General features: G+C 40.3%; 1 protein-coding gene across 1 annotated transcript in view; it reads left to right on the forward strand.

Annotated features, from left to right (window-relative positions):
- igdcc3 (immunoglobulin superfamily, DCC subclass, member 3) overlaps nt 1-24,804 on the forward strand; it is a 61,511-nt gene that overhangs the window by 31,885 nt on the left and 4,822 nt on the right. The window contains exons 3-13 of the mRNA XM_067587507.1: nt 4,160-4,304; nt 4,429-4,559; nt 4,883-5,020; nt 7,580-7,738; nt 11,970-12,135; nt 21,166-21,413; nt 22,654-22,818; nt 23,341-23,529; nt 23,675-23,779; nt 23,991-24,126; nt 24,246-24,456. Coding sequence (XP_067443608.1) covers nt 4,160-4,304; nt 4,429-4,559; nt 4,883-5,020; nt 7,580-7,738; nt 11,970-12,135; nt 21,166-21,413; nt 22,654-22,818; nt 23,341-23,529; nt 23,675-23,779; nt 23,991-24,126; nt 24,246-24,456 — 1,793 coding nt within the window. The remainder of the gene's footprint in view (nt 1-4,159; nt 4,305-4,428; nt 4,560-4,882; nt 5,021-7,579; nt 7,739-11,969; nt 12,136-21,165; nt 21,414-22,653; nt 22,819-23,340; nt 23,530-23,674; nt 23,780-23,990; nt 24,127-24,245; nt 24,457-24,804) is intronic.

The following is a 24,804-nucleotide window of genomic DNA, read 5'->3' on the forward strand; positions in this document are numbered from 1 at the left end:
TACTGTGTCATATAGATAATGTTATTTGTGTTAAGAGTGAGTAAGAGTGAGATTATTGCTAGAATACAGGCAGTTAACCAGCCAAGTTAAACCTGTGGGCTTGTACAGATGTACACAAGAAAGCTTGGTTTATTGTATTTCCCAACCATAATTGGACTGACAACAGTAGGTCAATCAGTAAACATGGTTAAAGGTGTAATGTGATGTTTTCAGTTAGTTAAACTGAGTAAGAGACATCTATGGAACATAAGACATAATGTTGTGGGTGGTCAGCATGGCAGCTTTATTTTAATGCCATATTATAAAATGTAAAAACAACAACCTAGCCTTGAGTACAAACATCGATTATGATTTATCTGCACATAGGCTGAAGCAATGCAATGCACTGAACATCTATATATACACATTTTGATCACCTACCATTCAGTAAGGTTTGCTATGCCATGGCTACCCCAGTCAAAATGTCCTGGATACGCCACTGTGCCTTCAGGGCGTTAAGTCAATGCTACTGTACTGTACACTCTGCCAGTCTCTGCCCCCAGGCTCTGCATCACAGCAGGCCGTGAGATAAAGTATTGCTGATTACTTTTGGCAACACTCGCTCCAGAAAAGAAGTGATAACCCAGAAAAATGTTCTCCTGGGCCAATATTCTGTCGACTCTTTGAAATATACAAGAATGTGATAATTCTGACAAGTTTGCAATGATATCCAGCGTTTACAAATTTAGTAAATTGAAATGAAAGAGAAGAACTTCCCCGTTATGTTTTATAAATGAATTTGGGAAAGGAAAGCAGCTATATTAAGAATATGTAATGAGCTGTACATGTGCTTTAATAGTGGTTAAGCTATAAAATATTACTAATGTTCACTGTCATGTTGAATCCGTCTATGCTCAGCAGTGAGGCTAGTCTAAAACACTTTATGGCTAGAAGTGTCGTGGGTCTCAGATGGAAAAAAATGCAGTTAGGCCCTTGAGACCAGCACTTAGGCTGAATTACCCCAGTAAGAAGTACAGCTGTTTAAGTGTGGCCTTAAATTAAGGAGGCAAACTAAAAAATATGAGCCAGAGAAATTTGTCAGGCTGAGTAACAGTCAGACTTGGTGCAGTGTTTTTTTTAAAACCTTGAAAGTAATAGGAACACTGAATGTGCTATCTCTTCTCACAGAGAACTCATAGTGTAGGAAGAGTGAACTGTCACAATACTGGAAGAATACTAAATGAACATGTTTAAATTTTCATCAGAGCTCCATACATCCATTCAGAGATCTAAGGTCAAGTCGTGTTGGAGAATGCCACACTTCTCATTAAGCTCTGAAATGGAATAATCACAGCATCAGACCACTGATGTAGCCACATTGGTCTAAAGTGCCGCTACTCTATATGAAGTATCTCTCTCTCTTTCTCCCTCTCAATCTTTTGTCCATTAGCATGAATGTTTGCACATGGCGGTTTGATTTCATTTAAAGATGCTTTAAATTGCACCATGTCTCTATTTTGAGCCTTCATAACAGTGTAAAATGGTGATGAAAATAAGACTCACTATCTGCAGCACACAATAAAGACAAACATGCGGCCTAGGAGCAATAATATGCACAAGCACACACTTAAAGGTATACTGTGCAGAATTTGTCGGTTAGTGTTTGTAATCACAGCATTCAAAGTTGGCCCCTCCTCCCCAGCTCAACCAGCGAGAGTAAGAGAGAGAGAAGCGGTGGTCGAGCTAGTTAGAGAGTGAATGAAGAGAGCAAGCTGCGTTGACAAAGCCGCGAATCAGATAAATAAAATGTTATTTTGGAGGTTACTTTCTAAAGCACAAATAAATACACCCACACCACCGCACAACCTTGCAGGAAGGTGCCGCATTTTGTGTGAATGCAGAGCTTCATCCTGTCCGCTGTGGCCTCTCTGCTGTGCGTGTGTGCAGCTCAGTCCTGCCCTCGGTCAAGCAGACACACAGACCTGCAGCTCTTTATATGTGACACAGAGACAGAGAGCAGATTGGAGCAGAGGAGAGAGACAGAGACAGCAATGTAACGGGATTGCTACACTACACACCCTGCACGCTGTTATTGGCTGGGAGCTACACACCCACTGCCCAAAGGTCGACGCCCAGAAGCGTCCCAAACTCAACAACATAATAACAAAATACAGGCAGAGGCAGAGTCTCTGTAGATAAATACACTGCAACACACTTCTAGTGGGTCAGAAGTGATGATTGAGAGGGATTATTTTTGTGATTAGGGATTAGAGATTTTTTTTTTTTTTTAAAGGAAAATCCTGCATAGTATACTTTTAACATTAGAAACAAGGGGAACAAAATATATCAGCACAAGGACAAACAGACAACAGCCACGCATGTTACCGGCATAAATAAGCTTTCTAGGTAGTGCTGCTTACCACTTCCTTGTCCTGTAAGTAATGAATTAATGCAGGCTGCAGGTTTGGAAGAGCAGGAGGTTATGAAATAATAAGGGGTCCATCCCTGTTGTTATGCTAAAAGTGTTCAGATAAGTCCTCCCTCATCCAAGTTAATTATGGTTGACATTTAAATGAGTACACTTGTGTTGAAGAAGGAGGGAGAACTGTGGAAGAAGAGGGCCTCTCTCTAATTGAGTTTGTCGCTGGCTCCACCTTCGATGCCGCCTTTGTTCTGTGGGGAGTAGATATGTGAAGTGCAGCTGAATGAGGCTCTCTGTATGGATATTGATACTGGTTTTGCTGTATGATGATATGTGTTTGTGTGTGTCTGTGTTGTCTTTGTCAGTGTTAGCATGCATTTTTAAAAACGTGCCTGACCTACGTACTAAATCTTAACATATGGCAGGAAATCCATATGCCTGCCCTCTACTTTACATATGTATGTAAAGATCACCTTCAGCAACTGATGGCTGTGGTTCATATACAACTACTGTACTGTACATGTGTTCGGTCTTCACTTGAGCACAGGAATAGCATATATGCTACTATAACTTTATTTGTGGTAACATTTTTAGGAAACTTTTTTTTAACAAAGTTACTGAGCTAACTCGGAAATGATTGCAGGACATGGAGCTACGCTTGCACAGTGATTAGATCAAGACTACATTAATCAGATATTCATATTCAAAGAGAAGAAGTTATAGTTATCTTTATAAGAAATATACTGAATTTATCTTTTTCAGTTGCCTTCGGTCACCATGTAAAGTTCCAAAATGAAAAACAAAGCCCTTAAAATGTTATGGCTTTAAAATCTCTGCTACTCCAGTCCTATAACCAGTGGTGTGCAAGGTAGATTACTGCACTGGGCACTAAATATGTCAATAGTGAAAACTGGCATATTGCACCACTACTCAAGTGTCTCTAACAACATGTGTGTGGACTTTGATTGAAAAGAAAATCATTGTCATTTTCATTGTAAAAGTTCTTTTGAAGGATAGCACAGCAGCTCACAACTTAACTGTTGGATGTGTAAAGGTTAGTCAAGGTATTACAGTACTTTAGTCTTTGGTTCCAGTTTAGTTTTAGTCTGTAGAGACTTTGTTCAATCCAAACCTGTAGGTACACCAGCTATACAGTATATCCTACTTATATACAGGTTATTTCAAAAAATATCCAGAGAAGTATAATCAAATTTTCTTTAAAACAATAACTTTATAGCTAGCGGTGTTGTTCCTTCTCATTTTTATCACCGTGTTTTAACTCGTTTATCTGTTGAGTGCTGTGGTGACTAAAGATAGCAGTGCACGCTATAGCTTTGAGTCGTAAGACACTGATTGTGCCCTAAATACAATTCTACATTGATCTTTTGTCAGCCAGTCAGTATTCACACCCTGTAAATCATCCCTTATCTTTCTCCTTATGTGTTAATGAAGGCGTGCATGTGACATTGGCACGTCACACCGTGTTGTTGTGAAACTACTTTGCTTTAACTCTGCCAACATAATGATTAGAAGCTAAAGAACAACACAGACTTATCTAGAGTCTCCATACTTTGCTCGATCCATAAAGGCGTCGTTGACCATGTCAAGTGTTTATGAAATCAGAGAGTATATGAAGATATACAGTATATCTTACAGAAATAATTTCCTGGAAGGAAGCAGCCAGGCTTGTTCAATATGTTGCTCTGTAACGCTGTTGTGATTTTATGACCTAATATCTCGCTCTCCCTCCCTCTACAGCCATGGCAGACTTCCATGTACAACCAGAGTCAGTGCATGCTGAAGAGTCTGGTATAGCCAGATTCCAGTGCCAGATCCATGGTCTGCCGGAGCCTGTTATCAGCTGGGAAAAAGACGGCCGTCCCGTGGACACCAAGGACGAGAGGTTGGATTATACACAACATGGCCTGACACTCATTAGAGATGGCAGCTCTTTATAGGTCATTTACTAGGCCTCACATTATTTGTTTCCTTCTTGCCTTACAGTATATCTTATTTTTCTCTTGTAGGTACACTCTCCTGCCCACAGGTGTTCTGCAGATTACAGGAGTGCGTGAGGAGGACAGTGGAAAGTTCTGCTGTGTGGCCCATAACAGTGCAGGAGTGAAACACAGCACTGAGGCACTCCTCACTGTTTCAGGTTGTTATATTTCATTATGAGCAGTCATTCTTTTTTATCATGTGGAAAGCATGTTCAAATACCCTCACTGTAGATTAACTTAGCTCTAAATCTGTGCTGTGTACTGGTCTTTTGTTCTTTCCATCACTGCTCCAATACAACCAAGACATTCTCTCCTGTTTATCTACACAGCATATTCCCAAGATTTTCCCAAACCTATTGTTCCTCTACCTGATCTAAGAGATACAGTATATTGAGCCAATGCACTCTAGAGAAATCCAATTAAAGGACACCATCCATCAAACTCATTCCCATCCTATGCTCTCTCTCCCTTTTTTTTCCAGGCTCCCAGTCATCTGTTTACAAAGAGCCTGTGATCCTTGTCGGTCCAGAAAACCTCACGCTCACAGTTCACCAAACCGCCATCTTGGAGTGCGTTGCTACCGGATACCCTCGGCCCATCGTGTCTTGGAGCAGACTTGGTAGGTTCCTGCTGCCTATGTGTAGTTTGAATTTTTCATTTCGTGCACATGTGTGGAAGAGAAATTATATGTCACAGAGCCCGAGTACAGTCCCATTGTGCACTTGTGCATGTGAAATCTTAGTGTTTTGTGAGGGTCGAATGTGCATTTCATCCGTGTGTTTGTATGTTCTTAGCCGCACAGCTCTGATCTGTTCTGCATTGTGTAATGTACATACATGTGTGCACAGAATACATTTACAATAGTAGAACATCTATTGTGTAAACATGAGGCAATGGGATTCAACATTAGGCCTTAGGGATAAACATTATGTTCAACTCTGTGTTGATAAATGCATGCTTCATGTCCTCATGAAGTTGAACCTCCTTCGAAGCACTGTAGAGCCTCTGAGTAATTGCTATGAGGTGCTGAGACAGATACGATTAGTTTTCCCCTCCTTCCATGTGTATTTTTTTTCTTGACTATCACTCAAAGTCTGTCGTGACCAATTTTTCAATCTGGTATCTGTTTTCTTTACCTATTATCCAGTCTGATTTGCTGTTCCAAATGTAAATTGCTGCCCCTCCCAAGCAGTCGGGCATAATCAGATTGAGAGTATTGCCTTACACAATGTCGCTAGAATGAAATGCTAACACGATGGGATTTGTATGTATTAGATTACGGCAGGGAGGCTGGGATAAGCTGCATAATGAATCTGATAGTTTCACATCAGTCACTCCTTAATGCCAGAGTTTGTTTGCTACTATTCATTGAACAGCACCGCAGCCTGCGAGCTTGTGCTCTTTCTTTTCTGACACTAAGTTAATTAGTGCCTGACAGAGAGAAAGTGATGGAGAGTGCAAGAGAGAGAGAGAAATATAGAAGAAAAAGGGCAAGAAAAGAACAAAACTGCTTTTGTTGAGACAAAAGCTCACTGAACTGTTACTTCTCAGTCCAATAGCAATAAAACACATCATAATGACAGACGCAGAGCAAAAGCACTTGGCAGGCAGAGTGATTCATTTCATCGCAATAATTTGTCATGATTAATTACAAATATTGTCCTTTTCATACTCTATCACCACCAGACTACATCTTGTCTGAAAGAAGCTGCGAGATTTCTCACAATGACTGCCGAGCTCACATCATTGTCAGTTCACTGGCTGTTGAGTTTTGAATTGATTTTAATATTCTCCTGATTACTTGTATTGGATTTAGTGGCTGGTTGGTGAATAGTTCACTGCTGCTGAAAAGCTCTGAGGAAGCTTAGGTCTTCAGATTTTGATTATTTCTGGTTCTTGCTATCTTTAAAAAGCTGTGCGTTTGCTGTGATGATTGTTTTTGCCGTGTAAGATCAATGAATTTAGCTGATTAAAGGGCATCTGAAAACTCATTTTTCATCATTTTTCATCAAACATCAGTTTTACACATAATATATTGCTTGTCCTCTTTGTAGTTCATTAGTTTGATTTGATTGCCTGTCTCATTTTTAATCCCTTTATTTCTATATATTTATATTGCCTGCTTTTGTATAATTTTGACACATAGTTATTTGCAGAACGATTAGCTTACAAACTGTAATTTATTTTATATCTCTTTTAACTGCCTCTCTGTTTGAAAGGTGCCACATTATAAATTTGCCTTGTCTTAACTTCTTTGTATTAAAGACATGAAAGTACACCTAAGAATACACTGCTGACTCCTGACCATATGGTTTGTATCTCTGGCTGGAGTTCCTGCCTCTGCATGTGTCCAGCATGGTGCCCATCTCCTGCCGCCTGGCCTTTTAACACATCAAATCTGGACCTTACAGGCTGCAGATGGAAGCCATAGATCGGATTAAAATGCCCCCTTGGCCCCACAGCTAATATCAGAGGCAGACTGGAGTCATTGTTGAGTTCGAGACTACAGATAGGGAGCACAGGAAAGTGTGAGCTTATCATGTAAGTACAGCAAGAGAAGAGAGGAGGGAGCTATGAATTGTGTTAGGAGATAGGAGATTAGAAGTTGCAGTTAGTGTTTCTGATCCCCCAGTGATGGCTGCAACATCTCCTGTGTAACTGTTTTTAAAAGCAATGTTCTGCCTGGCTTTGTTGTTACAAAGGCATGTAAGACAAGGTTCCTGCTCAAGTGTGAACGTTTTAATTATCTGAACATCCATCAGAGAAGCTGCACTTACATTACATGATGATTCTTACGTGTGTACTCTGTAGGATGTCACTCTGACAACCATAAAAATATCTATTGCTTCTGATATACTGTAGATGAGTAATTATAACACGAACGCCACTCACAATACAAAACCACAAACTCAGTGACCTTCTCTTCCTTTTTCTTGTGACTGTTGTACTGGCAGCTTCACAAGACATTACAATTCAAAGAATCAAACACTTCACTGTGAAAGCTGCATCCTTGACCTCCAGGAGGACCAAAAATAGTGCTGCCTCTGTCAACTTGTGGCTGTAAACATGCTAGACTGCACATGTGCACACCTGGTCTTTTTTGCTGCCCCTGCATATTTTCGCTCCCAGTCCTCTCAACTGACCTCTCTCTTTCTCTTTTTTTTTTTTCTCTGGGTAGACGGCCGTCCCATCGGTGTGGAGGGAATCCAGGTACTCGGCACGGGGAACCTGATGATCTCAGATGTTGGTGTGCAGCACTCAGGAGTCTATGTGTGTGCTGCTAATAAACCCGGGACCCGTGTTCGTAGGACCGCTCAGGGACGTCTTGTAGTCCAAGGTGAGTTCTGTATGAAAGGAATGTTCCATTTTTAAAAGTCTTAAAGTTTTCTCAGTATATGTGTCATTTATGAAATAAATATAGTCAGTTGATAAGGAAAAGCTCTGAATTCAACTACCATGACACGATACCTGCACTGGCTTCCCAACACCTACAGTTACATTTGTTTGAGAGCACAACCAAGCTGGAGGCACCACTTCCTGATATTGAAACAGGGTTTTACCACTGCGTTACCCGTGTACCTCCTGTGGGTGGACTTTAATTTAAATCACTAACTCTCAAATAGTGAGTGCTGCAAATCTGTTAGACTTAAAGGTTTTTGCATATTTTTGAACCACATGACTTTTTTGCATTACTGCCAACCAAAGCATAACATTACATTTTAGAATAAATTTTCTACCTCCCAAGCACCAATTTGAAGGTTATTTTCTAGTGCACTTCTTGTACTAGGTTGATATTAAAAAGCTTTTCCCTCTTCCTGCTGCAAGACCATAAAAATATGTTTGTTATTTTAATAATAATTGCATTAAGCTTTGCTATGAACCACAATCAAAGTAGAAGATAAAGAGTCATTGATCTTAACAGAGGTAAAGACAAACAGATCATAAATCTAACTAACCAATCACAGAGATAGGGTGAAGAAAGAAGGGATTGGGCTCAAGTTTTGAGAGGGTTTTGAGTTGACATGAACTATATAATCGTAGATTAGATTTTTTTTTTCTTTTTTGAAACATAAATGTAGACAAGTCTTTGAATGTACTGAATGCTTCAAAGATAGATCAGTGGAGAAGATAAGCTGAAGGTTTGTATTAATTTTCTTTAAATACGGGGAGCTAATATTGTTAGAAGATTTAAAAGTGTGAGGATTGTTTTTTTTCTCAAGTTTCTTGTTAAAAAGGCTAGACCATGATTCCCTCTGTGTCTTTGTGTAAGTACTGTGAACCCAAACAGAATATCTTTGCCTCAAAAACTTTCATTCTGTCTTTCATGTCCAAAGCTATTTTAAATCAAATTCTTCCACAGCTTGATAAATTTTACTACAGGTGAACATTTTTCACACTTGTTTCCATCATCTTTATAATTGATGTTTGAGACTGAACATTTGAATTCAGTCGTTCAGTCTCATAGACAAGGAATACACAAACAAGATCAATAAAATGTAGTCTGCAGAGGATCTAATCCAAAAACAATTCTCAGATCAATAATCTGCATAATTTCGTGCAAATATAAAGCCCAAATCTATATTATTTATTTGTAAAAATGTATTTTTTCCAAAGCCAAGTAGTTGCTCTTGAGATAAAACTTGACTGACTCTGTTTAGTGGGGAATGTTGCTGGCTTTGTGGCCTGTTTATGATCAAAGAGGAAATATCCTCAACCATCTTCTCTTAGATCGTAAACATGCAACAAGGCCGACTTTACTTATATGTATAGAGACTCTCACTGTCAAAACAAAACACTTGACTCAGTTATACACTATACAGCTTTTATAAAGACCAGTGACTCTTAAATATAAGAGATTGTAATAATATAGATGACATCAACTAAAATACCCGCAGTAAATTGTTCACCGTGCTTTTGAAAATGGTTGCCAGTAATGTTGAGTGAATTTGAGCCAGAACCGTGAAAGTGCTTGATGTTAAGTCAGAGAGACAGATGGTCTTGACCATTAGGATGAGGCCAGGTGTGGGTGGCCGCACGCATTAATTGTCACCAAACAGGAAACATCCAACATTTGCCTCACTCACATATTGATCAGATGGACCACACTTTGCTTTAGCCCATAGCAGTATTGATCCTGATCAATATTTCATTTTATCTGCCTGTCAACAAGTACCGTACCCCAGCGGGAAGAAAGAAGCAAAGCCATGGATGTTAGTTCTGTGTCAGTGTTTTGTTATTGATATGTAGAAACAAAGGTGTTGACTCTCAAATAAATGTATGTGCGGCCTCTTTAATTATAAGGAAAAAATAATTTTACTGCATGTCCGTGAAGAATTGGTTTATAGTAAATAAGCCACTTGACACCTCTGTGAATATGAGAGGGTGTCAATGTTAATTCAGAAAAGGAGTACAGCGGTCAGGAACTCCAACATCAAATTAATGCAGACGAGTCAACTTATGAAACCATCACACATCAAACAAATGCGCTGATACAGTAAATCAATTATGTTCATTTCGGTTCCTTTGGGGCACAAAAAGAGAGACAAGAGAAACAAAGAAAGAGGGAGGAGTCGAAGTGTTAAAGCCAAAAGGGAAAACCAAGAGCAAGAAGGATGGATGGTGCTGGTGATCTAACCCACACCCATCCAGGTGCAAATCGATATCTACGCGAGCTCCTTCTGACCTTCACCTTTAAGACAGCCCGCAAAGACTACGCAGAGAGAGAAAGAAAGAGAGAATGAAGCGGGAAAAGAGGGAGAGATAAATGAAAGGACCATCACACACTGTCAGCAGTCTCCATTCAAGTGCCTAAGGGCCCCCTTAGCTTTTCCAATGAGAGAATGGAAATGCTTACATTGAAAAAGTGGCAGACAACATTTTCTCTATTAGGGTGGGAACATAAGGGAGGACAGAAGAGTGGGAAAAACAATGGGAACAGAAGGAAAATATTAAACAGGACAAAGACAAAGTATAGGAAAAACTGAGCAACAGATTGGCAATATTTTATATTTTTGTATTTCATCAAATCCTTTGAAAAGACAAAAACCAAAATAAAATTTAGGAGGTAAAATTTATTTATATTGGCATTTTTGCCTTTATTTATGAATCAAAACTGTAGAGAGACATGAAATGACAAAGATCCATGGCTGGAAGTGAACTGCAGGTTATGTAATTTAACCAGTAGGCTACCACGGCACCCTGCTTTAGTTTGGTTGGAGTCAATCCCACATACACCATGAGGTTTTCGGATGTATAGAAGTTCGAGCGCTGTGGCCAAAGCTTGTTTTGCTATATTTTCAAAAATTACATTGTAGCGCTACAATTTACCAGACATTCATTGTATCATCTGACATGTCTCAGAATTGATATTGTACAGTCTGACACAGATTTGGACGAAGATGACACGCAGTGAATTTGTTGTTATCACACAGTCTATAGGCGCCTTTACACACATTGTGTGCTTTGATCTATTCATGGTATTTGTTCCATGAATAGATCAGTAAGTGTAGAATAACCCCCTTATACTTTAAACATAGTATGACATAAAGGAATGTTTTGGCTTCCTTGTTAACAAAAGTAAAAACTGTACCGGTTTCTCTATGTGCTTTAACATACTGGAGAATTAAATGTTTATTTCCAAACAGCATTTGAGTTAAAGCAGCAGTTTTACAGTTTGGCTCCAGTTGCTCAGTCTCATCATGTAACGATAAGCTAAATGATGGAGACTGATGGAAAACAGGACAGTGGAGCTTTTTTTTCTAACAGGCAATAAGTTATGCTTAGTGTTCCAGCTTTCTACCCTCCAGTGACGACTCTGAGACATTATAATTACCATAATATTTTTTCTGAGTTAACATGAGCATAAATAATTCAGGTTATCAAATCACCGATAACCGCTGGGACAATAATGAGTACAGAGGAGATGATACAATACCTCTCTGTCCGTTAGCTCAAATAAAAGCCCCAATGCAGAAATGAAACTCCAGCGGATGTAACTGTAATTACTTATTGTAATTTAAAGTATCTGTAAAATACATGCCCTGCTAAGAGAACCGTTTTAATATGATTAAGTTATTACCACTAATTGACTGTAGCCACTAGCCTGTAGCATGGAATGAGACATGATATGATGAAACTATAAACTGAAGTTTATTTTCATGTGTTTTAAAGCACATAGCTCAAGTTGTGCTGTTGTTGATGCAGTATCTTGCTCTCTTACTTCCACTTTTCTGCTCTCTCTCTCTCTCTCTCTCTCTCTCTCTCTGTCTATTTCCCTACAGCTGTATTGATCTGGCATCTCTTATAATCCTGCTAATAGACCCTGAATTATAGATTAGCAACAGTATTTTTCCCATAATACAGTACATTGCTTCTTTATGATAAATGAGAAGTAGGTGCCTGAATACATCGTAATCTCATATTTTTACTTGTTTTCATTCTTGCTAGTTCTCTCCGTCTCCTTATCAATCTTATGTCTCCTTATTCCAGTTTTGCACTCAAGTCTTTTTTTAGTTTTGTTTCTGGAAATAGTCCACCTTACCTGACTCTCCATTTACCACCTCTTTCAGCTCCTGCAGAGTTTATTCAACCCCCACAGTCCATTGCTCGGCCTGTCGGCACCACCGCCATCTTCACCTGCCAAGCCCAGGGCGAACCTGAGCCCCAGCTCACCTGGCTGAAGAACGGGCAGATACTGGAACCCGGGGGACACGTCAAACTCAGGAACAACAACAAGTAAGGGAAAAAAATCTTGCCTTGTGCTCTTGTGTTTTAAATTTATTCATACAAACAGGAATACCCACAGGTTCGTTGGGTTGAGGTAAAAATAACAAAGCAAAACAAGAGCCCTCTACGTTGTTTTTTTTTGGCTTGTGTTTTGTAGTGCTTGAATTTGATGCACCAGCAAAGTTTATTGCAGTATATACTACATATACTGCATGTATACATATGTCATGTATCATTATCATGTGCACATATCACAGAGACTTGCTACTAGGAGAGATTTTGAAACCACTTTCTAATAAGTCAATCTTTATGAACGGGTTGTAAGTCTTGATTAGTGGCTCTATTAAAACTTAATAGATCAGATATTAGCCATTAACAAGAACATTTTTGGGTTGTGAAGAATCCCTGTGACTGGTGTTTCTCCCTCAGCAAGTAGAACATGTAGCTTTAGCTCAAATTGACCATTTACCCTCTGAAAGAACCTGCGGAGAATCTTGATAAAAATCAATTTCTTAACAGTTTATTAACATGTATAATTGTACACTTGATGGCTTACAAGAAAATGTGAAAACCACAAGTATTTATTAATGCATTAACAACATTTATGACTTCAAAATAACCAAATAGAAAGGATAAACACAACCTGGCAACTCAGAAGGTGTTAATGAATTAATGCTATACGAAGCATTTGTAAACTGTTAATGAAGCCATTTGTTACAACTTTCATAAAGGGTGACTGTGATGTTCTTATTTTTAATCTGAAAATAGCTCAGGGCCATTATGTAAGTCATCACATAATGCAAATTGTCATTGGTACAGCTTAGCTCTCTCCCAACTATCACTGCTCTCCTTTCAAAGTCGGACCCGGCTCACAGAAGTAATACGGATGTCAGTATTAATCACTATTGGCTTGATCTAATCATTGGCATCATCGTAATGTTCAATTTCCCTGCTTTTCTGTTGCTTCTAGCACTGCAGCTGCTGGAATTAGTGCTTGCCAAGACATGAGCCTCAATTTATTTGTGCCTTTGTATGTGAGGAGTGTATTGACTGGAAGTTGGATGCTTTCCCATGGCAGTCCCCAGGAATGTCATGAGGAGGAGGACCCAGCTACCAGCTCTGTTACTTACCATTCTCAGCACCTAGCGCTGTAAAAGCTGCATGTTGCAGCGGCTGTTTTATTGAGTTACTCTATGTAGCATCTCGGAAACATCCCAAAGATAATTTAGAGGATTAATTGCACATTGGTTATGCTTCCCTGCTCTGGGTTTTATTATTACTTAAGGGAATTAACTCTGTTGTAATAATCTTGATTGAAGTTCATGGGAAAGTTGATAAATTGAGCTGAATAACATCTCATAAAGGCTGAGCATGAACAGAATAATGGCTTACAACATATCATGGCCAAGTCTCTTGTTCTATTGTTTTCCTGCCCATGGTTTCAAGGCATTACTGGAAAAGAATAAAACATAAGTGTCCAGCCTGCTGTTAATACTGCTGGGTGTATGACCGTAAACCGCTACACTCTGTCCATCCAGCAAATGGGTTCTTGAGTAAATTCTGTTATGCATTACTGCACACGTAAAGTTCAATTTTTCCAGTTGACCCTGGCAGCCAACCAGCCGTGCATGTTGTTATTATTCATAAAAGAGAAATATGAAGTGAACACATTAAATATGCACCAGAAAAATCGATACTTGCCCTCCGATGCAGTGAGTGAAGGGAGCAGACACCTCCATCGCTCACACACACTGCTCCGCTCACACTTGCTTCCACCAGTCTATATTAGTCAGAGAGATGGAGTGAGGCACTAACAAAGGAGGAAAGAAGAGAGGGAGGAAACAAATGAGAGGCCAGACTTGGATGTTAATAAAAAAAAAAAAAAATGAGAGAAAAATGAACGGGGTGGTCAAAAGAGAAATGATGAGTCGGCAGGAAGAACAAATGAGGAGAGAGAGAAAAAGACAGAGCGGGAGTCAGAGCATCACATCGTTTCCACTTGCCACCATTAGTGTATGACCTGCTGTAATATGGATCTCATGCATCACAAACCCTGCTCTGTGATTGGTTAAGGAGGCAGGCCTCAGCTTGAGATCTACCATTAGCTAATTAGCTCATAAAGTCAGCTAGTTGACCAGGAAATGCAGTCAGCCATTTAGAGAACAGAGCAGCTTGATGTGCATCTTAAGGATTTGCACTGTGTAGCTGAACTGTGAGGAAGGTAGATGGAAGACATTAAAATCAGATTCATTATCACAGTGTCTGGTTAAGTATCTTAGAGTACTATGGATGTAAAAAGCTCTTACTTACAACTAAGGCTGTAGCTAACAATCATTTTCCATCATTAATTACCTGATGATTATTTTCTTGATTAATCAATTCATTTTTTGGTCTATAAAACATCAAAAATTTGTAAAAACTTTACATCATAAGTTCCCAAAGTTGATTAATTTAGATTGCCAACAATCCAAATATATAATAATAATATATTCAGTTTACTATCATAGAAGACAAAGAAAAAAAAAACAGCAAATAATCATGTTTGTAAAGCTAGAACCAGTAAACTTTTTGAATTTTTTTGCTTAAAAATAACAAAAAGCACTTGTTGCCAATATTTTTTATCTTGATTGACTAATTGTTTCAGTTCTATTCGCAACATTTTTTTCCAATCCAGGAAGTGTGAAGTTCAAATATGTCACATAAGTCATAGGGAGGACATAGGTTGGTTGTTGGTTGCATACATCAAGACTTTGACACCAGAGACCAAGATTCACATCATGCGTCCCTCGTGTTGTTAAGTTTAGACTATGAAAACAATGGGTTAAGGAAAGATCATGGTTTTGGTTAAATATTGAAAAAAGTAAACAGTGACTTGAAGCAGAAAGCAGGGAACATTGATGTTTTCAATGATTTACCAAAACTCTGGTCTTTCCATAAGCTTAACCAAGTGTTCTCAGTTGCTTGAACATAAAACATCATGTTTTTTGTTAAGCTTATGCACCTGATAACATTTTGGGATGTTCATAAACTGCTGGGATTCACTCAAGATCATGTTCAGTTGCCTCAATTGGATATTGTAAAAACAAATGAAATATTTCGACTTCATTTTTTGCTGCATGTTCGTATCAACATTTTGTGTGGCCAGTGGACACTTATGTTCAATATAAAAAGGAAGGTGATATATCATTCTGTTAATAAAAAAAAACATAATCCAGGTGGCATAACTGTATGTTTCCTACAAAATGGATTTTAATGTAATTTTTTGGAAACAGAGTTGGAAAATTCGTAGTTAGATGAGTTTTACCGAAAGTTTAGAAGGCCTTTAACCTCAGCTATGTGGCGTATATGTTTTCATTCTGTAGTGGAGATCCTGAATAGATGGAAAATTATATGGCACAGGGTATTTTACCTTCTGAAACAAGCCAAAACAAAAGGAATATGCAAATTATATTCAACTGCTCCAGGCAGTACAATGCTTCTATTCTCACATCTCTATATATATACAGATATACATACTCTATCTGATAGGAGAAGCTTGGATCTACAGTGAATGTAACATACCTAGCAGATAGATTTTAATTAATGTGTGCGCTGGGTATGAGTGTGTGTGTGTTTGTGTAAAAATGTACACACACACAGAGGTTTCTCCCCTCAGCCATCTCTCATGACGCTGACCTTCAACAGCAAATCGGACAAGGGAAGGAAGGGGAATCGATTGTACATTTCATTCACACACACGCATGCACACACATTAATCAAAAAGCAAGTGAGCCTGTATGTGCACAAATAGCCCCATGGTGCATTCCATCATTCACTTTGTGCGCACACATAATCAAACATAAAAATTCACAAACATGTTGCCCTTTACACTTTATCCACACACGCACTTAACACACAAAGAGAAGACAAAGCTATGCGAAATGCTGTATGTGATGTGATGATGTGAGATCTGACGACCTGATTGGCTGCTTGTGTAAAAAGACGTGGCCCTCTGAGGGTGAAGCTCTCACCGTCACATCTCAACAGATCTTGATACACACACCTGCAGTGCTTATGCACGCGCTCAGACACAAACACGCACACATTGCGAGGATTATTGTTGCCCTATTCATTATCAGTGTTTTTCTGACCAGGCTCCTGTAAAACGTGTATCGGGGCTATTTGAAGCCTCTGTTAGAGCTGCTGCTAATTATGTCTAAGGACCAGCCTCACTCTTTAGTCTCTAAAGCTGGCACGTTTAACCATCCAACACATACAAGCTGTGATCTCACATCAGAAAGTGTAATAATGCTGAGGTTGAAAGCCAGAATGTCTTGTCGTAAATCTCCCTGGTGAGAACATCCCCTGAGCATTTTTCCTATTCGCTCTCTTTCTGCTTAACAAAAATTATAAAAACAGTTTGAAAAACGTATGATCCTTTTATATTTGTGTGTAAAGAGTTATAGGATAAAGAAAGGAACAGGGCTAAAGTGTGTGCTAGTGCCGTGGTGTGTTTTATAATTAATGGCCAACATCTGAAGGAACAGGCTACCACACAAACCTGGACATTTCGTTGCAGAATCCTTTCAAAGGGTCTTTTTTTCTTTTCTTCTTCCCCCCCACCCCCCCACTTTCTTTCACCAAGACCTGCCTTTCTTGTTTGCAGCCCCTCTCTGTGCCCCACATCCCCCTTCCTGCCCCCATTACAGAGAGCTGGGGCCTGGGCATTGGCCTTGAACTCTGACCCCGCCTGTAATCAGTCATATCCCTGGGCCCTTCCCTCCTCTCAGGCCAAAGACAGCTCATCGCTCCTCCCCTCCCCCTTCCCCACCTCTTCCTCCTGTTCTCTCTTTGTCCCCATGTTTTTTTCCCCCTTTCCCTCTCGTTGGATCCAGAATGGCCACGCTGGCTTTTGATGGGGTGCTGCTCAGAGACAACGGAGAGTAAACACAGCCTCCGCAGCTCAACAACAGGCCCAAGGCCCCACTGTCAGCCACTCCCCTGGCCCATAGCCTTATCCATCAATCTGTGAAATGACCTTGAACTGATGAGTAAATGATGGTGTCAACCTGTCAGGACAGGACAGCTTGGCTTTGGACCTCATGTTAGACAAGCAAACAGCTCAAATTCAGGTCATATACCTCCCGAATCCCCAAATCTCTTCTTCTTTCTCATTCACTGGTTCCATCCATCTGGTTTCCTCACACATTGTGTGGCTCTTTGGTGGCCCTGCTTCACTGTTGCATGTTGATGTAGATTGATCTATTCTAAAACTAGAGACCAAGCTATTTCATCAGAATAACTCTAAGTGATTAAACAAAAATTAAATAGTGGTCCATTGAACAGGGTGTCAGTTGGTAATCTTTGTAACAGAGAATTAAAATGAAAATAAAATGAAAAAAAAGTTTCTAAAGATAAAGAACTTCATAAATATAATTCCCTACTTTGTTAAGTACTTTCTTAAATAAAACTTGCAAATTCCATGATTAAATGTATATTTTGTTCTTCTCAGTCTTTGATTGATTCAATTCAGTTGTGATTCAATTTAAACCCAATTCCTCTAAACATCCACCATCCGGTCTGTTTTTTCCTGAGTATCCAGGAACAGAGAGGAATGTGGTTTACATTCACAGCCACAGCAACAGTAACACCTACTTCAAACACAGGCACACCAACACTCCTTGACTGCCAAATTATCTCTAGGAAGTGTCAAAAAACACCACAGTTAACACCAAAGATAGTGCCAAGATCAAACCAAAACTGAGAATCTTGCCGACAACAACACTTAAAATGCAGCACCCTCCTGTGATTATTTACAACAAAAAAAGAAAATCGTATTCAGTTCATGAATACAAGCCAACTGGGAAGAGATACATTTAAAATTATAAACCAAATGGCTGCAATTACACAAAGAAGTCGGTATCTTTTAGGATTCTTTGTCTCTTGCTCTTTCATATATTCTGATACTCTGAATTGCTGAAACCACTAAAGAGTTTTTGCCAGGAGGTGTGGAATTTCATAAGCTACAGGTCGACAGGATCAGTCTATGTGTATGTGGCTGAATATGTAGAAATGATGCATGCAATGATGCATGAGCATCATTTCTGAAAGTCGCCCCTCGGGGACAAATAAAGTGTTTTGAATTTGAATGAATGTACAGTAAATATGTGTGCGTTCATGCACGTGAGTGTGCATACATACAGTTGGACACCACTGTACCTACTGAAACAAGCAATGTCTTGTGAAATTTCTCCTGAATTCCCTTCACACACTCCAAGGGGCCCATCCAGGTTTGGTGGCATCGGGTAGTGCGTCCCTGGGGGCCTCTTTGCTGCGTCCGTGGCGTCTGGTCAGGCTGCTTGTCTGCAAACACTCCATCCATCGCTGATATGAAAGGCTGTCAGAAATGTGATGGTTGAGTAGCAAGCTGAGGGTTGGCGACTGCTGCCACCTCAGAGGTCAAAGGTGAGATTGGCTCAGAGCGGGTGACCTACAGAGGGCCTCTTTGACCTGATAATTATCCAGATTGAATCCACCTGGCAGACCGGAGAGAATAATGACTCTTCCACCTTTGCAGCCTATTCTGACCCAGATTAGAGACGTACAGTAATTGTATCCCACCACATCAATTTTAAAAAAGAAATGGAATAATTCACTCCTCCATCCTGCCCGCTGACCCAGAAGAGCTCTCCCCTGTCCTTACAAATCCATCCTTACAAACCACGGCAAGGTGGGTGCGAGGTCAGCGCTGTCTGTCGAGCTGAAATGCCACTTTCTGCATGTCCCATTTCACAGGTCCAGAAGGTGCAAGTGACAGACCACATATACAGCACAAGTCTGACATGCTTCTCTTTCAATACAGTGCGTGCTTTTCCTCACAGAATCATGCTGGCAAAAAAAATGATTTAATACACCAAGGATCCAACCTGTCTGTCAAAGAAAGATGACAATCTGACAGACAGGTGCTTACAAACTCCAAGTGACAGATTATAGCAGGATGCTGCAGGATATGTTGAACTCCCGCGGCATTCAATTCCAGTGTTTCAACTTAAAGCACAGCATGAGAACCAGAGGCCAGGAGGGTTTCGTCCCTCCATTTGAAAAATGTTTCTGATCTCTTAAAATGCCATAACCAAGGGCTTCACCATTTTGAAGCAGGGAAAATGGACAGCTACAACTAAAGCCTCTCTATAATCCCAGGGTATTCATTATGTGTGTGTTCTCACTTTTCTCCTGCACATATTAACTTAAATACAGTAGAAATGGCCTTGGAATGAAGAAATGTTTTACACCACAGGGCCTCATTTCCATAGTATGTTAAATGTTTTATTTTTCCTTTTGCCTCAGGACAAACACAATGAGAAGAGAGCATGTATTCTAGTCTAATAACACCTACTCAAAATGTACACACACATACACACACAGTGCAGAAGACAGACCAGGTAGGAGGGGTGAAGAAAGAGAACCAAAGATAGACAGATGGGGACAAAGAGCAGAGAGTGGTGGAGGTACACCGGAGAGGAGCAGTGGCTGGAAAAAGGAGAAGTCAAAGCATTGAGATAAAGGATTTTCTTTGTGTAGGAGGTTGCATGTGTCTGTGTGTGTGTGTGTGTGTGTGTGTGTGTGTGTGTGTGTGTGTGTGTGTGTGTGTGTGTGTGTGTGTGTGTGCGCATATATGTGTGTGAGAGATGAAAGGTTTTACTGATGTAGGCAAATTACATTTTTTGAAACACTGAAATAGATTTATCCACTGCGACGGGAGTTCCAGTAGAAGACAAATCAGTTTGAAAGTATGTGCTGTGCATGAGTGAAGATCCTCCACACACAGTACTGCTGCTGTCTCTCACTCAAAACCCACACACACACACACACACACACACACATTCACTAGCAAGGACCACACCATCAATGAGATGCGTTTGGATGATTTATTGAGGAAAACAATTAATGTGCATAGTTCTTCCAGTTGCTGACTGTGTTGTGGGGAAGCTTACAGGGAATCTCCTGCAGCACCCGGGCAACAGCGGACCCCCTCAGGACCCTACGAAGAAGAGGAAGAATCATGAAGAAACAGGAAGAGAGAAATAGGGTGGGAGGGAGGGGCGCAGAATACGAGAGCGGAAGAAGCGGAGAGGGTTAGGTGGTATTTATTGGAATGCCGGAAGTGGCGTAATTGAGGTGTGGTCCTGCTCCTGAAAGTTTGCTGAATAGCCTCAATACTCACAGTTTAACACAGTATGCTGCGCTGTTCACACACTTAACATGTTTGTCATTCATTGTCTTTGCTATTTGCATTTATATAAGTGCTAATATTATATTATTAGTACATTAGTATTAAGTACTGCCTCTTAACTCTTGAAAGATGATTTTTTTTTCCACAGAATTGTTTATTCAAGACAAATCTACCAGTACAAGCCATTTCTGCTTACAGATTTTCCTGTATTTTACATATTGTCACAACAAGCCTCCTAAACATTTCAACTACCAAATTAGGTGCATAATGCATTCGAAGTTCTAGGTTTTGTCCTATAATTGGTTGCCAGTTTTTTAATTGGTGTGGCCTGTTTGACATAAACTACCATTAATCTTGAATGCAATTAAAGTACAAGTCAACTAAGAGCTATTCTATAAGGTTAGATGGCATTTCTGCTTCAGGTGGTCCTACAGCACCGTGCTATATTTGGATGGTGGGTGGTCATGGTGCAAAGGTGCAGGTGTAGTGTTATTAGTAAAAGCCAGTTTAAAGTGTGAAAAGATGAATATAACTATGAAACAATGATATAACACTGACACAATAAGTACTTCTCCTAAATGTTTTCATTAGTGGCACTGACACTTCTACTGTTTCTACTTGTTAGCACATTCTCTATAAATTGCAGCGCTTTGGAAATCTCATATAAAATGCAAATTTTCAGGATGCAATGCTGTACAATCAACTGTTATGTTCCATCATGTTGGCGTCAGAGAAACTAAACTATTTGCGTATTTCCTCTCCTTTACACCCTCTTTTTCCTGTCCTTCTTCACCCCCTTCCTTGTTCCACCTCCTCTTCTCTCACAGCACACTGACGATATATAGCATCAGCCAGGACGACGAGGCTATCTACCAGTGTATCGCAGAGAACAGCGCCGGCTCCACACAGGCCAGTGCACGCCTCACGGTGCTCTGGGCTGACGGCCTGCCCGGTGTGCCTGTCCACGTGCAGGCTGAGGCGCTCTCACCCACCACCATCCAGGTGTCCTGGAGGGAGCCCGAGCAGAACACTCAGGACATCATCGGTTATGTGCTCCACATCCGCAGGACCTCAGGTGAGGACGCACTGATGATTCAGATGTTATGCATATTCATTGCTAACATGTACTCAATGAATAGAGACTGATTCAATACGCTGCATGGATTTCATGTCACATAAAATGGGATGAGGAGAGGTGGAAGCCAGACATTGAAAATTCAAATATGCAGCAGATGTTAAATCAGAAATCTGTAACTTTCTGCATATATAAACTACAATAGATGATGGAGCACCTGCATAAATACAATATCTATACAGTATTGATAACAATAACTGGCAGTGATGATCATCATTTATAGTTTCAGAATATAGAAACTACAAAAACTATGTTGTTCATTGTGTTTGCCATTACATTTACAATGTAGGCATTTGGCAGATGCTTTTTCCAGAGTACAATAAGTGCTTTCAGATTCCACAGGAACAATAGCTGGATGTCAACACTGGAAATGCATCTTTCCCAACAAACAACTAAAAGCATGTTCAGTGCTTCAATACAAGTGTAGCACTCAACATAATAAAAATAATTTCAGATTTTTTGCTTTGAGGTCCATATGTGTAGACAATATTGGCACAATGCTCCCTCTGCATGCTTTTTTACGTTCATGCAGTATGTTAGTTCATGGCTTAAGGCAACTGTGAGTGTGTCTGAGTGTGTGCATGCGTGCACAAAAGTGTGTGTGTGTGTATGTGTGTGTTAGTAAGAGCTTCCTTGCGCCAGCTGCTGATCTCCTCAGTAGTTCAATTGGTTGGGTAATTAAGGGCCCCGGGGGCCAACCAATAGGGTCTGCTGTGATTACACTTCCAAGATGGCGTGGCCCAATAGGTTGAGGGCTGGAGGTGGTTATGGTTGGATGTCTCTGGATTAAGAGCAATAAAATGCTATAACACATCCTTTGTAACTCCCCTTTTTAACGCCTCCATCTCCTCACTCCACCCCTGCAATTCACCTGACCATTGTCATTGAGGCTCCTAGGGCTAAACTAGATTATCTATTACCTAACAGAACTGCCCTGATAAAACCAGTGAAATGGGCAATAACCATAAAATGATGATAGAAACAGATTTTATTTATCGTTTCCTCTCTTGTTCTTATTTTCCACCACTTCAATGCCTTTTCCACCTCTTATCCCTGATGTCTTTTTTTTTTTTTATTCATGTCTGTTCCATTTCTGTCTCTCATTTCTTTCCACTCTCACTTCATCTTCCTCTTACTTCCTCTTCACCTTCACCTCACTGTATTCCACTTTCTCCCTCAGACCCAGCGGAGATGGAGTATGAGGAGGCTGTCAGTAAGTTGACACTGCAGCAAAACATCAGAGATCTGGAGCCTTCCACCAGTTACACCTTCTACGTCAAGGCCTACACATCCCACGGGGCCAGCAAACCATCAGCCAGTGTTACCGAGAGCACTCATGGGGAGGGTGAGAGCTGGAAGCAGAACACACACAAAACATCTATTATAGATAGCAGTGGTTAACGTGTGGAAATTTGCGAGAGAGATGCACATTTTGGGTGGTTGCTTTTTTGAGTTTTTATATATTTCAGAGCATCCTTAAATTAATATGCTTTCATTGCTTTAATGAAATAAAGCGTATTTTGGAGCGTACATTTTGATTAGATTAAGTCTAACTTGTTTTCTCTTTTAACAAGTTAACTTTAGCCCAGGTTAGTTTTGAAACTGTAAAGCAGATACTGTATGTGATTTGATGATCACATTTCATTTTGACACATTCATAACACCTAAACAAAATCTTGATAACAAAGTTTTGTCAATTATGAGACAAAAATTACAAACTTTCCAAATTTTATCGGGTAACATTTAAAATTCTTGTTTCCTTTATATGTTTTTGCTCCTGAAATGTAATAATTCCCACTTTCAAGAAGCTACTTCTATTTTCATGTTGTCAAACCAGTTTTTTTTGACGGTCTGTATTGTGTTGCAGTGCCAGCGCCTCCTTCCCTCTACACCAAGGTGGTGAACAGTAGCGTTGTGCAAGCAATGTGGGAGGCTTCCTCTAAGATGGGTCAACACCAAGGCTTCAGACTGTATTACAGAAGAGCCCACACACCACAGTTCACCGGTCCCATCATCCTACCTCGCAACATCACCCAGTACAACATCACTCAGCTTGGTGAGACGAGTCGTTTTCAAAGACTGACAGACTGTTTTTTTTAAATTGTTTTAATCTTCACTGTTATCTTCATTGAAGAAACCAGATTTGAGTCTGTGTTTCACTCATTATCTGAATATTTCTTTCTGTCTTTTCTTTTGTTCAGATTCCTCACTGGTCTATGAAATAAAACTACTTGCATACAACCAACACGGAGATGGCAACGCCACCATGCGATTTGTTTCACTTCGGGAGGCGGTGGAGAAATCTGGTGATTACCCGACACAGCCACACACTGCTGCACATCGCCCCAGTGCATCAAAGTTTAATGGTTCTCACTGGGTCAGAAATGTCATCTGTTGTCAAAGTCAAGCTGACCATTCATGTGACTCATACACTCTGTCACAGGCACACACACAAACTTTGTTTCTCGTTTGTGCGTACCTCAGCAGATCTGTTTGATGTGTGCTGTATCTCCACAGTGTTGGACATCCCATGTGACTGTGTGAAAGACGAACAGAGCAAAACATCCACTACAGGCATCATTATCGGCATACACATCGGAGTCACCTGCATCGTCTTCTGTGTGCTCTTCCTCGTCTTCAGTTACCGGGGCAGGTGTGTATAGATGTGATCTGAACTTACCGATAATCGTTGTTGGGGTTAGTGTCGGTCGGTCGTGTATGTAGCTGACAAGTGTTTTCTGCGTGTGTGTTCCTGTGTCCTGTAATCTTCAGGTTAATGATGTGTAAGACGGTTCAGGCCACCCCCGAGGCAGGGCACAGCGCGGTGCTAGAATCCTCTACCTCTTCCCAGGGGGTCTCCGGGCTGAACGGGGCCGCCAGGAGAGAGATTGAGGTCAACGGCAGTGCAGCGGGGAAGAAAGTGGTCGACAGCAACGAGCTCGAGAGACTTTTCACTCAACCCAACACACAAGATACATGCATGGTGAGTCCTAATAGTAAGAACGCTGGAACAGCATTTTCAATCATTTCACCATTAACTGGGGCACCTTTTCACATAAACACAATATGAATGAACATATTTTAAAAGAAACTTCAGTTCATTAAAACGTCGGGTTTATTTTCATAGATCTGGCCTTCAGTTCTATGGACATTGTATTCACCAAAGAAATTACTGAAGTCATTGAACACATCAAGCATGTGTGGGAAGATAGTTGTACAGGTTGAGAACAAACCTGCAGGTTAATTAGGTTTATGTGGAAGAGAAAACGAAGGCCAACAGTAAAACAGCTTTGACTTTTTCATAGTTGTCCTATGCAATAAGGGGTTGTTA

The sequence above is a fragment of the Thunnus thynnus genome, chromosome 1 (assembly GCF_963924715.1).
Source record: "Thunnus thynnus chromosome 1, fThuThy2.1, whole genome shotgun sequence".
Lineage (NCBI taxonomy): Eukaryota > Metazoa > Chordata > Actinopteri > Scombriformes > Scombridae > Thunnus > Thunnus thynnus.